Source organism: Asterias rubens, chromosome 19, assembly GCF_902459465.1.
Source record: "Asterias rubens chromosome 19, eAstRub1.3, whole genome shotgun sequence".
In the NCBI taxonomy this organism is placed as follows: Eukaryota; Metazoa; Echinodermata; class Asteroidea; order Forcipulatida; family Asteriidae; genus Asterias; species Asterias rubens.
This window is the reverse complement of record NC_047080.1, coordinates 2,019,784-2,036,062: the sequence shown is the minus strand read 5'-3', so window position 1 is coordinate 2,036,062 and position 16,279 is coordinate 2,019,784. Positions and strand designations below refer to the sequence as shown.

The following is a 16,279-nucleotide window of genomic DNA, read 5'->3' as shown; positions in this document are numbered from 1 at the left end:
CTTGTCGAACAATAATTGCAAGTGTATTTACATGTATATAAATAAATGTAAATTTCAGTTGTAAAATTTGCCACAGATTTTGTATTAGTTAGTGTCAATTCAAATAATTGGGGAAAGTGACAAAAAGGGAGACGGCCAACATAGGGATAAATAGCTCAGTTGGTAGAGCTCCGGCACGTTAAACTGGATTTCGTTGGTTCAAATCCCCCTGTAGTCAAATTGTTTTTGTTCATTCATTAAATCATTAGTGTGAATACAATAAGTGTGAGAACATGGAGTTGTCAGCTAAGATAGATCCGCTTTTAGACAACTGGCTGGAAAAGTGTATAACAAAAAAAGTATTTTGAAAGTGAGAATATAAAATCCTGTAACCTCTAGCATTTTACAAAAGAGCTAGAGGGTGAGTGGTGTATAATATTTAAAGTTGTACTTAAAGTACAACCTGTACAAAAGTAAAACCTGTAAATAAAAAATGTAGCGTTACACCAAATGACATTTTAATAGACCTTATGCATTGACGTTATCCAGCCGCCATCTTTGAGGTCAAACGGTGACGAAACAATCAATGCGCACATAGATTGGCCAATGAACAACCTCCTTTTGACCTCAAGGCGAGGGCGCCGTACTGAAATGACGTCATGTGCATAAGGTCTATACTGAAGTCAACTTTGAATCGTTGCTGTATTGGCCAAGCAGGCACTTAGAACTCATACAAACATTAGTTTATTTTCAGGGAACCTTCGCTCTGCAAATGTAGGTTATAAATGGACGAAGTGACCTGTGACATCTTGTTTACACTATAGCCACAGAGCCTGGACTTCATGCAGGCATGATTTGTACACAGCTCAATGGAAGAAAACATAAAAATAACATTTTATCAAGATTGCATTGTCCAATTTTTATCAACTTTGGATATAATAAAAGGGGGCACATCTCAAAACTTGTCCAACTTTTACTTCCTATCTCTTGCATTTATGTGGAAATAATGACACAAAATGTCGACTTTCACAGATGACCAGTGCAGTATCTTGCCTTCCAGACTAGCTTAAGACTTCACAAGGTGTAAACAAAGTTCACACAGTCTTGTGTAATTAGGCACGAAGGATAAACAGTGAATCCTGAAACAAAATTACGAACCAAAACAATATTATCAGTGAGGGAAATTTAAAAGCTGACCTGAGAAAGAGAGATAGAACATTCTTGGAGGATGCAGGTAATTTGGAAACCGACAGAGGGCATTTTAGGGACCCTTTAATTTGATATCACCGTTTCCAATGGCAACTATTTTTTACTGCGTGGAAATAGGCTTTAAATAATGTGGTTTCGGGGTCACAGAACTTGTGATTATGTGACACGCATAGTTGTGGTTTGGTGTGTATAGGGATCCCATGCTAACATTTGGCAAAATTAAAGGCACTGGACACTATGGGTAATGACTCAAAAGAGAAATATATATATATATATAAAATCATTTTAAAATGTACCCAGTCAGTTTCCCTTGTGGTTTATTATTTGATATCTGATATAAAAAGTCGCATCCCCTTAAGGTGATCCCCTGTCTGCCGCTTCCCTGGTTGTATTGTTACCCGGGTGTGATCCCTGGCTACACGGCAGTTTGCGGTTAAATGGCTTCTGACAGGCACTCCCGAACAAAGATATTGACAAAATTGGGAGACCACCAACATATGGCTAGATAGCTCAGTTGGTAGAGCGCCGGCACGTTAAACCGGAGGTCGTTGGTTCAAATATATATATCAACCCATAATCATTTAAAAATGTACCCAGTCAGTTTCCCTTGTGGTTTATTATTTGATATATATATCTGTATATATTCGCATATGAAAAACTTACTTTGAAACGAGCAACGGAGAGCTGTTGATAGTAAAAAGAAAAGCATTGTGAGGAACGACACTCTCTAAAGTAACATAATGTTATATATGTTTTGAGAAAGAGGTAATTTCTCACTCAAACACTTGAATCTGAAAAAGACTTCAGACCTGGGGGCTTTTTTTCAGGCATCTGAAAGCACATAACAAGGGTGCAATAAGGGTGTTTTCTTTCATTATTTTCTTGCAACTTCGATAAATACCTGAGCCAAAATTTCCCCAGTTTGGCTACATTCTATGTTAGGATACACCAATAATACTGGTCTTTGACAATCACCAAACGTGTCCAGTGGCTTTTAATATTGACAATGCGAAACATTAAAGATGACTACGAACGTCACACGTTTTGGCTTATAATTGAAGACGAGTCCATACAGGAATTAGACAATGGGGAGATTTGAAATCATTACCCTCCAAAAACTTTGCTTCTTAAACTTAATCCACTCAAGATTAAGATAAGAATATGATTTAAAGCATACGCCGATCCAACCAGGGGTGGGGTGAGGGTCTTATGGGATTTAAAAATGGTGGGAAATGACTCATGGTCTTTTTTTAAGTGACGGACTGCAGAGTACTCATCCGTTATAATAACACCTCCGGGCTGGAATTATGAGGTTAAAGATGTTAGGACAAAGTGTATTCTGCCTCATACGGCATCTTGTTATTTTTCCCTCCTTTAAATAGTATGTCCTCTCTTTCTGAACTACGCACTTCTTAATGTTATGTTTTCTGGGAACAAGACTGTGACCACACCCAAAGAATGAAGATGTTTGTTTTTCTAAAACAATTAAAACTGTAAATATAGTGACGAACATATTTTACTTGATGGTTTAACTTTTGTACTTATTGTTTGTCAATATGTGTTTATCTACATTAAATACCAGGACCAGATTTCAAAGGGCTACTTAAGCATAAACAGTAGCCAAGGGCAACACAATCATGCTTACCAGCATAAGGTTACCAGTCTGCTTAGCGGGAAAAAGTAAGCAATATTTGCTGTTTAAACAGCTATATGAAACTGAGCCCTGGGTCTAATTTCATAGAGCTGCTTAAGCAGACAACATCGCTACCAACAACTTTCTGCTAAGCAAGCATGAGCTGGATACCAGTCACAAATAATACATGTGACATGGGATTTTGGCTGGTAAATCCTTAATTTTTTAAGCATATATCGATGTGCTTAGCTACTTTTTGTGTCTAAGCAGCTCTATCAAATTGGGACATGTGTGTAACTACTGTTATTAAAATAAGATAACTTTGTACTACAAACTAAAACAAACCTCAAAAACACTCCTTGAATTGACCATTGAATTTATTAAGGTTTGACCCACAGCACACGTTATGCATATCAATATTTACAATAAATAAATTGTTTTCTCTTCTAGAAATGTACAACCACTGGTTAATATAGTCTCATGCATAAAATGTTCTCAATTTATAAATTGAGAAATTATAATTAACACCCTAGGAATACAAAAACTATAACTATACAGAAGACTTCAGCTGTGAAAAGAGTACTGCACAATGTCAAGAGAACTTTTTTTTGCTAGATGACCAAAATTACCAAAATGGTAACAGTTATCTGTTCTTATAGTATAGCGTTTTATAACACCCAACGGGAATCCCCTGTTAACCCCCAAATGACAACTCTACCTCTAAACCACTTGTGCATTTAGAATCAAGAGCGACTTCTTTAGACAACATACATGTACATGGTACTACCTGTGGTAGGATTTCACTGCAGTAAGCCCGGTTCATACTTCCTGCAAATGCGAATGCAAAGCGAATTTGACGTAAATTTGACGTCACAACCCTCCTTTTGCACCGATATTCGCAAGTGAGTTAAGCAGAGTTCAACTGCTGCGAATTATTCGTTGCGAATTTGTGACGTCAACATTCGTATCGCATTCGCATCCGTAGGAAGTATGAACCGGGCTTCAGTCGTGATAAAAACAAACTTTGTTCATGCAACCTTTGACATTATGGGTGTCCCAGTCATACACAATTCCATCCACCTTATATTGAATATACATTAAACTACATTACAGCAAATTGTGACTCTACCCAATGGGCAAAATTTTGAGAGCTGTTCAAAGGCAGTGGACACTATTGGTAATTACTCAAAATAATTATCATCATAAAACCTCACATGGTAACGAGTAATGGGGAGAGGTTGATAGTATAAAACATTGTGAGAAACGGCTCCCTCTGAAGTGACGTAGTTTTCGAGAAAGAAGTAATTTTCCACGAATTTGATTTCCAGACCTCAAGTTTAGAATTTGAGGTCTCGAAATCAAGCATCTGAAAGCACACAACTTCGTGTGACAAGGGTATTTTTATATTTCATTCATATCTCGCAACTTAGACGAACAATTGAGCCCAAATTTTCACAGGTTTATTATTTGATGCACATGTTGAGATACACCAAGTGAGAAGACTGGTCTTTGACAATTACCAATTGTGTCCAGTGCCTTTAAGCAGAAAATATTACTGTTGAGCATAGCATACCACAAGAGAAATACTTTAACAATTGAAAATGACTTGTTTCTGGCATGCATATAATAAGATATCCATGTACAGTGGCAAATAGTATATGTAAAGAAACCAAGCAGGCGATGCTTTAGTCTAAAACGACACGCCTTCATTTGAGGTTTTTAGTAGAAAAACCCAAAATGATATCATTGTCATCTAAAGTTTTGGTCATACCAGAATAAATTTAAACCTATAACAGATGTTAAATAGGGATAAACAATTTAATTTGGGTTTAGCCCTCACAGCAATGTGTGTAAGTACTGAATACTCCTGTGAAAAAAACCTCGACAAAAATAAAAAATGAAGTACAGAGATGGACGTTTAAAATTACTCTACAAAAGAAACCAAAGCAGTACTGACATTTCTTCCCTCTTCAGAATGAACCCAATTAAAAGGTCTCTCTAATCCGATTCCATTCCCCTTTGACCCCTGAACTATGACCCTTCAACCTCTTACCCAATGACCCTTCAAGTTCTTACCCAATCAGTGCTATCTGTACTCATAGCTTCCCCTGTAACCATAATCCTGTGACCCATGGGTCTGGTACCCGTACCCCTCCTGCACAGGCCTGCCGTATTCATCGACAGCTGGTCCTCCGTAGACCTCAAGGGGTTGGCCGTACTCGTCGATGGCCTGACTGCCGGGGACGTACGCGACACGAGAGTCCGGTCGGAACTCTTGGCTGTATCTAAGATACAAAAAAGAAACAGAGCGGTCAGCTGTGGATGTAACCTTTGTGTCTGATTTAAAGGAGAAGGTGGTGTCGCTTGATGACCAGGGCCCAATTTCATAGAGCTGCTAAGCACGAAAATTTGCTAAGCATGAAACTTCTTTACTTTTTGAGAAAACATTAAAACAATATCAATTCTCGATAGCGAGAATTACAAATTCAGGCCTGATACTTCACGGAGGCAATGAAGGCGATTGCCTCCGTTGCCCCTTGCCATTGCCTTGATGCCCGTGAAATGCTCCAGTAGAAATTTACAATTTCCTCATAGGGTGCCCGTGCCAAAGAGAAAATTGCCTTGGTGCCCCTGCCCTTTCAAAAACGAAGCATACAGCCCTGCAAATTTATTTTGAACACATGTCATGACACGAGGAAACGAGCGTAAACAAGGGTGGGTTTTCCCGTTACTTTCTCCCGACTCCGATGACCGATTGAGCCTTAATTTTCACAGGTTTGTTATTTTATATAGAAGTTGTGATACACGAAGTGTGGGCCTTGGACAATACTGTTTACCGAAAGTGTCCAATGGCTTTCAAATGAAATTTTCAGAGATAGACTTTCATGAGATACCAACCTGTTCCCATACATAGCAGATCCTGGAGACCCCATGTAATCTCCGTTCTGTACGTTGCCGTAGTCATCAACATAGTCAGGAGTTACTACACCATCGTACATCTCACCATCATCGTAACCTGAGCAGGAAAAACCAAACCATGGAACATTATCAGCATCAATCATCAATGCACTTCGTCTTGTCACGTGAGGTGTTATGGTCAAGTGGTTTAGAGCATTGACTTCATATTCAGGGGACTAAGTTAAATTTCTCAAAAACTACGTTACTTCAGAGGGAGCTGCTTCTCACAATGTTTTATACTATCAATCCCTCCACATTACTTGTTACCAAGTAAGGTTTTTTTTTGCTAATATATTATTTTGAGTAATTACCGATAGTGTCCATTGCCTTTAAGATGGGTCGTCAGTTTTACCATTGTGATTTGGTATTATGATATCACGCTTTGCTTAGCAATTATGATTTGCACTTAAGATCAATCCTAACTCTTTGTGAAATTGAGCCCAGGCGCATTGATACGGTTATTGTAAAATGCGCTAATTATTAAAGTAAAACCCAATCATTATTATTGACTGCTGTACCTTGTTGTCCATAGAAGAGGTCTGGTCTATCCAGTATATCGGATTCCTGTATGTAAGGACTGTACCCTTCGTCTCCGTACATCAACCCGTCACTCTCGTCCATCTGCTGAGATTCCACCATCTCCAACCACTGAGAGTTGTGCCATCGGAACTTCTCAAGTTTGATCTTCTTAGCCCATTCTTCGTCAAATTCCTGTCGGGAAAAGTGGAGGAACAAGTTAATACCTTAAATCATGCAGAATTCAGTAATATAGAAGGAGATATTGCTTTAAAATTTCTGCAAGGCAAAAAGGAGCGGGATATCAGTCATCAACGTTATATTTGACATGGCATTTTGGATGGTAACCTTTCTGTGGTAAGCAGAATTATTCTGAGCTTAGATACTTGTTTTGATTAAGCAACTCAAAAGATTACTAAGCTTCATACAATTTTGCTTACTAAAAAAATGTTTTCCTGTTATGAGTATCATGTTATACGGATAGTTAAGTTTGCGACTGGTTCCATGATTGTTTTTGCTAAACATAAAGTTTTCAAACTAACAACACGCGGCTACTTACCGAGATGATATCCAGCGTGTTGTCGCACACTTTGCGTATCTCAGGATTCTTGTCATGCATGAGATCAATCAGGTAAGCAGGGGCCTCTGAAAAACCACGGTTAAGGAATCATCCTTGTTGGTACCAGCCAAAAAGCTTAGTCTGCTAAGCAAAAAATGACACATTTTCTCAGAATGTATCTTCTCTTAAATCAGTTACACATAAGCCCTTGTGCAAAGCCATAGTTACTGCGTAAAAAGGTGGAAAGGCAGTGCATTCTGCTCTACCAGCCAGGCTCCTTGTGGATGATATCCATGCCTACATCCTTAAGAACTGTGAAGGGGATAACCTTGTTTCAGCCCAAGGAGTAGGTGGCAACTTGTTCCTGGTAATAGTTGATTTGGGTCAATAGCCCAAATCAGGTGTAGCCCTCACTTGTGAGGTCTGACAACTGGGGTTTTGAACGATAGATGCGCTTATGCCAGCTTGCAATGATTGCGTCTACACAGTACACAGTCAACCCTCCTACTGTCTGAATGATTTTTTAATGATAGCTGAACTACGCCAGCCTGCAATATTAAGTTATATGGTGACTTGAAAACAAAAGGATACGAGTTTGTTTGATGATAACTTCCCTTGTTGCTTCATGGAACACCATCTGGTAGAAGACATAAACAATCTGACAAACAATCTCATCATCCTCTTGCTTAGCTGTAAAAAACAAAAACAATTCAAAATAGTTTAATTTTGAAAATCATAAACACCAAAACTATAAAAATATTTAGAATGCCCAACATGCAATGAGCCTTTTTGAGGTATGGCGGACGTGATAGGGGTGTACTGTTTGGTTTGGGTGTATCCACACAAACTTACCTATACCTTATAGTGTTGTAGCATCGTGTCCGCCATATATCAAAAAGCCTTAATGAGGACCTCTAAAAAAAAAACACTATATACTCAGTACTTAACCGAGCTCTGTGAAAACTGGTCTAAAGGAAAATAATAGGCGGAATCTCTTGCTGGGAACATGTCAAGTGTAAACAGAAACAAAATTATCTGATGTTCGAGTAAGTTGTTGATAACTCACCATTGAGAAGTTCGATAAGACTGTGTATGATTCCAGATTTAGCCAACATGGCCGCACACGAGTCGTCCATGGCAACCGTTCCAACCAACATGACGACTTCAAGAACCAAGTCATCCTCAGCCGCACCTGAACAGTGAACAAAAGAATTCCAAAGATTGAAGTTGAAGGTAGGGCCACAATAAAAGTCACATAAGAAAGTTTTTGTTTCATAAAGTTTTGGCTTAATAAATGGTAACTTGCTGAGGAGTTGTGTCTTGACCGAGCGGTCTAGGGCGGTGGACTAAAGTTCTGTAATTTACAGATTGCAGGTTCCAACCCTGGCCTGGTCAGTGGTGACATTTGTGTCAAGGCATTTTATCATATTGCTTCTCTCCACTCTCCACCCAAGAGTACAAATGGCTACCCGCGAGAGCTGGGAATTAACCTGCGATGGACTGGCATCCAGTCCAGGGGGAAAAGAAGTATTCTCCGTCGTTTGATGCGAAGAAAACCGGATATAAACACTGGCCTGATGAGCCATATTGGCTCGGGACAGACTTTAATTTACTTCCAGATGCACTGCCTCCTCAAACCCTGAACATCGCCACGCAAGGCAAGGTGCGAAATGAAGAAGTGTAAGCTCAGGACTTTATATTACTTTACTTGCTGAATAACAGCATTAACAAGAATGTCCTGGTATGTTCACAAAAACGGCGAGACAAAAACGAACAAACACTAACAGAAGACTCTAACCCTTACCTGGTTCTAATTTCTGTGTGATCCACAAAACTAGTTTATATTCCTTAAGGATGAGCTCATAGTCGAGATCTGGTATTGTCATATTGGCTAGGAACCCCAGGGCTTCACAAGAACGTCTTAACAAAAACCAACCAACCCTTACGCAGAAAGAATATATTTCCTACCTGGTTCTAATTTCTGTGTGATCCATGGCACTAGTTTATATTCCTTAAGGATGAGCTCATAGTCGAGATCTGGTATGGTCAGATTGGCTAGAATCCCCAGGGCTTCAACGACTAGTTCCTCATCATCAGAATTCTTGACCACGCTGGCAATATCGCTGATGTATTCCTGGTAATACAGAGTGGAAAGACTCAATACTAACTTTGTTTTTTTTGCTTTGTTTTGTATTGTTGTAATGGGTACATCCATCACAAGACTCGGCTTTTAGGATGATGCATTCATGTCCAAATGTGGAAATAAATGTTAAAGGGAAGGTACACTATTGGTAATTGTCAAAGACCAGTGTTCTCACTTGGTATATCTCAACATATGCATAAAATAACAAACCCGTGAAAATTTGAGCTCAATAGGTCATCAGAGTTGGGAGAAAATGATGAAAGAAAAAACGCCCTTGTTGGACGAATCTGTGTGCTTTCAGATAGGAATAAAAGACTTCTAGCTAGAAGTCTTTTATTATTTTAGTGAGAAATTACCTCTTTCTCAAAAAATCCGTTACTTCAGAGGGAGTGGTTTCCCACAATGTTTTATACTACCAACAGCTCTCTAATAATCGATACCAAGACAGTTTTTAAGTTAATCATGCCGGATGCTTCATACTATCATTACCATCTTTATAACAAGTAAGATTTTGGATAGCAATTTTAACTTTGTTATTTATTTATTTTTGGCGGGTGTCGTTACCGAAAGACTAGTCACTTGTAACTTGGCACTGAATCATTTCCTTCCGCTAGATACCAGTTCTTAAATACTCACAATGAACTGCGTCTTTGTTGGGCCGTCATGCTGCGAGATGTTCCGCACCATTTTCAGCAACAGCGCGTCCTTGAAGCGCAGGGCACGGCGCATCAGGAGTCGCAGGCCGTTCCCTTCGCAGATGAGCTGCGCGTTGCGTTTGTTGCAGGCTAGGTTGATCCCCAAGGAGACTAGTTCTAGTTCGATGCTCTCTCCTTGACTCTCAAGAATCATCTTCATAACCTGTGGGTGAAAAAAATATTGAATTCCATTGACAACTGAGAGCCAGTTCCACTGAAGGTCGACTATGCCTCGAACCCAGGCTGGTTGACCATTGGTTGACTACTGTAGTCGACCATTTGGAACCAGCCTCATGACCATAGTTTCTTCCCTGGTCTCAATAGCCTCTTCCGTGCTAAAGCGTACTTTAGGTGCCAATTCAGATGCCAGCATTCTGTTCGGCCGCCTACTGGCTCGTTCTCTGTAGGTCACCTGCCTAAATGTTTGTGGCTGTGTACCTCATACAACCATCTTTGTCTGAATAAAAGTTCACTATTTCAAAGATGGGATATTCCGTTTTCTGAAGTTGAAAAATCATTAGCCGCATATGCTTTGCAAATAAACGGGTGGACTCATAAGTATTTTTCAAAAGAATAAATTGAAGACATTCGTTTCATATAAGTTGTTTATAAAAACGCTTTTACATTTCTCACCATTGGTATGCAGTCTGTGTAGGTGAACATTGATTTAGCTTTGTCATCCATACTGATGTGATACAAGATGCACAGCACAATCAGACGGTGGTTGTCGTTGGCTGCAAAAAATAAAGAGTACAAAATATTATCAAAATATCTGAAAATTCTTCAAGATGTTGAACAGCGAAGGGAAAAAGAGTAAATTTATACAGTTATTACCAGCGGTTAACAAAGTGAGGACTTACCCAGAAGGCCTACAAGTTTTGGCATCAAGCCAAGTTTGATCATCTTTCCTCGGAGGTCGGTATCAAAAGAAAGATTCAGCAACAACCGAAGGCTGATGTTCAGTAAATCCTGCTCATAAAATTCATGAGAAAATAAGGGGAAAACACATCGATTTTAAGTAGATATTTGGATTTTAAAGTAGATTTTTAGATAGATTTTGGGGTAGTGTCGTAGATTTTCACACTCTGGTGTTTCTGATCAGCAGAGTGTGGGTTCGAATCCCCAGCCGTGACACTTGTGTCTTTAAGCAAAACTCTTAACCATTGCTTCGTCCTTCTGATATAATTATAGATAAATCAAGCCAGGAAATGTCTGTTGCTAGTTTTCTACCATTCACTAAATAAAAAAAATAAATAAATAAAAACCCATTATTTTACAGAAGAAAAGAAAAGATCTTAGCACTCACCTCATGGTCACATGGAATAAGCTTGGCCAACTTCTCAATAATTTGACGCTGTGCCTGAAATAAAAAAGAAGTGTTCCAACTCTGAGCAAGAGCTACATATCTTAATAATAATAATAATAATAATAATAATAATAATAATAATAATAATAATAATAATAATAATAATAATAATAATAATAATAATAATAATAATAACTGTATTTATAATGCGCCTTTTGCCAAAGGATACAAAGCGCCAATACCAACTGTCTTATGTCTCTGAGATGGTATTTTTTACCTCTTTTGAGGAAAATCTGAAGGAGCAGAGGTATCAGTGAAAAATCCTGAAACCTCACAAAGGTTGAACAGACACTTGACACTTGAACACAGAGGGCGCCTTTGGAATCCCAACAGTAAAAACCCCCAAAAAGAAAAACTCACCATCTCTGCTTTATTCTCCGAGAAGATGCTGAGTTTTTTGAGGAATGAGACCACGAGGATGAGGAGTTCGTAGTTGTCTCTGTCCAGCGTCTTGAGGAGTAACGGGACGATGTTCTTATTCCTCATCTTCATCTCGACCTTGGTGTCTTCGGCCAAGTTCAGCAGGAGGTAGTAAGAGACTGCGAGCAAGAAACGGTCAGCATGAAAGTCTTATCTAATACATTTTGTTTAACATTGTTTTTTTTTTTTTTTTTCCTTTTTAAAAATGTTTTCTTTTATCAGTGGCAGAATTCATTTGGAAATGCCTGGTTTCTAGAACTCCAATTTTATTTAAAAAAAAACCCCAATAAAACAATTATTATGAGAGAACTCATTTGGAAATGTCTGTTCTCGAGAATTCCATATTTAATAAATTTGTATTTTTAAACTTTAGGAGATCAAATAACTTCACAAGGTCACGGACAGCCGCTTCAAGGGGAGGGCTACACTTTACTCGATCAAATGCCACCAGGGGCACATTGCCACCTACTACTCCTGCGGCTGAAACGTAGTTACCCCCTTCACAGTCTGTAAGAATGTAAGGCATGGGTATCATCCACTCTCCCAACCACCTTTCACTGACACGCAACCACCGGGTTTTAAGCTACTCTCTGGTGCTGGGCTTTGCACGATTTTTATAATTGATTCTATATCTGAAATTGTTTCAACTTGGTGTTTTTTTTTACCTCTGAGTAGCTGCTCTTGTTTCTTCAGGAGACCGTGGTACTTCTTCATGTTCTTCTCGTAATCCTTCTTAGCCTGTGGACTTTCCTCTGGTGAGATTGCCGGTTAAGGATTCTATAATAACCAAAACATAGGCTCAGAACCGCAAGGTTGTTTAGCCTAAACATACTGCTGATAAAATTTAACAAATGATTTGTGGTTGAACAAAGACAAAAATGACTAGAGCGGAATTTAAACCAACGACCTTCGGACTAACGCGCCGGCGCTCTACGAACTGAGCTATCTTGTCCTATGTTGACGTCTCCATATTTTGTTAATCACTTTGCGGGGTGCCAGTCAGAAGCCATACAGCAATTGGCTGCAAGGGATAAAAAACCCAAGTTTATGAAACATCCTGGAGTGCGACAGCCAAAGGATCACCTTAAGGGGATACCAAAGAAAAAAAGAAAAAAAAAGAAAAAAGAAATGAGCACACAGCATATATCTTTTGGATATGAACTGATATAAAACATTAAAATTAATTAATAATTTGAAATTAGAGTAAAGGATATCAGCTTTTCTCTTCTTCTGCAGTTCGTCCACCCACAGGTCGTGTCGTTTGATCTCGTGCTCCACAATGAACATCACGAGGGCGCCAATCTTGAAATGCGCAATGACGCTGTGAAACTGGGAGAAGCTCGAGAAGCAGAAGAACACGTAGACGATGTTGGTGGCCAACTCCACGCTTCGCTTCCAGTCCTCGCGGAGGACTCGCGCAAGAGCCCCAAGAACGGTCTCTGGAAAATAGAGAAAAATCAATAGCGTCTTCATAGATTGCATACTCTCGTTTCTTTGGACTGACTTTTATAACACTTTCCTCAGATATGTTTGGGCCATGGGTGAGGTGGACCACCATTAAAAACAAAATAAGGACTTATTGTAGACAGCAATGATGGTACTAAGCTAAACCAGGGACTCGTCTGTCCTAAAGGCTGACCTTGTAAATATGGGTACACTAGCTTCAGATCAGCTCTTTCCACTCTGTATCTCTTTTCACTCTGTATCTCTTTTCCCCAGGGAATAGACCGTATTGAATAACCCTTTTCTGCTATGAAAGTCGGCATCTTGTAGGTCAAACCGTATGCACGTCCAAACATGTACATCAATGAAGCACACAGCATTCCCGGTTAGATTTCTACGGCACATGCACGCACACACCCACGCACACGTTCACAGACCCCCATCTAGTAGGGTAGATATTTGAACGGTGACGTCATATTCAATACGGTCTATACAGCCCTGGGGAGCCCCCAGGACAACTTGTACCACACGGTTTCCCCGGGACACTTTCACACAGTGTCCCTATCCCACAGGGTTCTGGTTGCACATTTTAAGAATACATTGGGATTTACTGCCTACTCCAGAAAAAAGGGTTGCTTTTTTCTGGGGGCAACCCGGGTAGTAGAGTACTGTGATATGAGCTTACAATCAACAGGACTCAAGTAAAACAATTTCAGTATCCATGTAAAGTTCAAGTTCACTAGTTTCAGTTAGCCCAGCACTCAAACGCAACTTTGGGCAGTAAGGATGGTAGCAAGTCCGAACTGGAAGTGAACATAAATTGTATTTTCATTTTAAAGGATTACGCATTTGGCTTTGACAGACACACAAAATTCCAGTCTAACAATCCTCGCAGCTTACCGTTCTGAAGAATCTCCTCCAAGTTGTCGGGATTCCGAGCGAGTTGAAGCAACAATGCCGTGCCGCGGACCTTCTCAGGTATGTCTTCATATAAGAGCTCGATATAATCCTCCACGTCGTTGATGTTTGCTTGCTCATCCAGCTAAGAAATGATGGAGGGAAAAGTATGCACGTCAGGGTGAGACTTGGTGAATGCGAAAAAAATTATGGAAAATTGCTTGCACATAAACATATGTCTCTTTATAAGAGTTTTGGCGTTGAGTCTTAAAGCTGGTTGACCACAGCAATTTCTAATAACATGATTTAATAGTTACCTCTGTTCCTTCGTACGGTGGAGGGTCCTTCAATCGCCCCGTCATCACACCCTTCTTTGACCCAGCTGTAATCATAAGAACAAAAATTGCGACATATTGAATTGAAACATTCGTGGGCACAGACAGAGCTACTAACACGTGCATCTTGTAATCGGCGAGATCTTTTTACAACAATCAGGAAGATGTTAGAACTTGCGCTCAACATAATCATCCGTGATTGGTGAAACCAAAGATATCATTCATTATCCCCCAATGCCAGTTATTACCTCGTATCAAATTGATGTATCGTGTTCACTCGGCTGTCATATCCCCACCCGAAAGTAAACAACAACACCAACAACAACCCAAAACATTAATGAATGCAACTGTTCCGCTAACTCACCAGAGGGCGCTGTTTCCTTCCTGTTCTGGAGGTAGTACAGTAGTTGTTCTACCTCGGGTAGTTTTGAGGGATGAATCAGCTTGCATTTATCCACCACCTCCCTCGCCAAGACGGCAATGTCAGTGGCTGAGTTGAGGCTCCGCACTCTGATTCTGCAGATGCGACAAAAACAAAAACAAATTTGTATTGGATTTTCAATCTTTAAGAGATAGTGTTTACAGTGCCTATAATTGGACACATTTTGCAAACTGACCAAAATAGTAGAACAGTACAAACGGGCTCTTCTCAGAGCGAGCCATCAGTACCCAAGAGATTTTACATTGTCACCGTAACCCTCACTCACTAATGAAATGGAAACTCGCACGGTAAGCGCAACATCGGCTGTTAGCAGCTCTATAAAACTGGGCCTCGGTGAGATGAGTAGCTTCTTACGGGTAAGATTTCAAATATGGAGCTCGTATTAGGCTTGAACTTTTCAATTTTCTTCTGGTCACTCTCTGACTCTGAGAAAAAATGAACATTTTCTATTGGAACTTTGCAAAAGGGCAGCAAATCAAAGCACAGGGCACCATGGCAGTTGCTGAGAGTGCTTTGGGTTATTTTGAGACCTGATTCTTCCTTGCTTACATTTTCTGGCATTCTTTCCTCTCGCCCAGCATTGGGTCACCAAGCTCCCCCAGGATAGTCGCCTCCAACTCATAGTTGACCACGAGGGCCTTCTCTGTTGGGTGCACATCAATACTTCCTCCCTTCACCTTCCTGTAATATAATCAGAAACGAGATAAATATAACTGAAGAATTGTGTACCTACGGGGTACATAACAGTACGCATACCTGAACTGTTGCGTTTTGTAATTTGACACTGTCTGTGCGTTTTGTGATGACGGTACGTACTCAAAAATTAATGGTCTCTTTTAATTTAATTTAAGTTTTAACTAAAAAGTAATTCATTCTTAAATAAACTGCAGGAGTGCAGCGCCACAGTCACTTGGTCTAAACTTGTTCTCATACGACACAAAATAAAAAAGTCACAGGTGATTTTCATTTTCAATCAAGATATTTAGTTTTTGTCATACTCATTTTGTCCTTTTTTTGGGGGGGGGATTTTTTGTGTTCGGGTGTTCAGATAATCATTCATATCAAATTGCCATATCACGGTCTTGGGAGAGAGTTTGCCCGGTGAAATAGTGTCAGTATGACCGCAGATGTCACAAATATATTATTAAGGAGTACAGCGCCCCGGTGGTCTAGCCGGCCCAGTCTCCAGCCCCGTCAGGCCCGTGTAAAAATGGAAACATCCACGGTCGAGACGGCTATTCCATCGACTGAAATCACTGACTGTCGGCACCGTTTCTAGACAAAATCTCGATGTAACTCACCTTTTCAGATATCTTGCATCTTCAGCCTGCATGGCCATATCTGGATCTTTCGTCAATTTGAAAGATCAAGACATGGCTCGGTGACAAAACGACGTTTTTTTTGAGTTACTTCTTTAGATTTTCTTCAAGCTCAGCAGCTGCATATCTCTCTCTGGCGGAATGCTTAACCCTAACTATATCCCTCGACCCCAGCTAGGATCACATGCACCGCCCATCAGGATCGTTTCTACTTTGGAATTGTTTTGAATACGAGGTTGGTATACACTTTTCACAGTTATCCGTGCGAAGCGGTCCGGGTTTTTTTTACGGTCCCCCGGTATACTGCCCTCAATGTTGAAGTAAAGACTGACGTTAAAGTGGTAAAAACTTTCTCAGAAGTACAC

At 39.9% G+C, this 16,279-nt stretch overlaps 1 protein-coding gene across 1 annotated transcript; it reads right to left on the bottom strand.

Annotated features, from left to right (window-relative positions):
• Positions 1 to 4,304: 4,304 nt before the first annotated feature.
• Positions 4,305 to 16,044, bottom strand: LOC117303428 (kinesin-associated protein 3-like). Its single transcript, XM_033787621.1, has 19 exons — positions 15,897 to 16,044; positions 15,145 to 15,276; positions 14,518 to 14,669; positions 14,136 to 14,200; positions 13,822 to 13,963; positions 12,693 to 12,917; positions 12,144 to 12,233; positions 11,419 to 11,597; positions 10,999 to 11,052; positions 10,553 to 10,661; positions 10,326 to 10,426; positions 9,634 to 9,855; positions 8,823 to 8,988; positions 7,921 to 8,046; positions 7,446 to 7,544; positions 6,855 to 6,940; positions 6,298 to 6,490; positions 5,720 to 5,837; positions 4,305 to 5,106 (listed from the first exon to the last, which is right to left on the bottom strand). The coding sequence occupies exons 1-19, from the start codon at positions 15,932 to 15,934 to the stop codon at positions 4,908 to 4,910; spliced, it is 2,496 nt and encodes an 831-aa protein (XP_033643512.1). The 5' UTR covers positions 15,935 to 16,044; the 3' UTR covers positions 4,305 to 4,907.
• Positions 16,045 to 16,279: the final 235 nt, after the last annotated feature.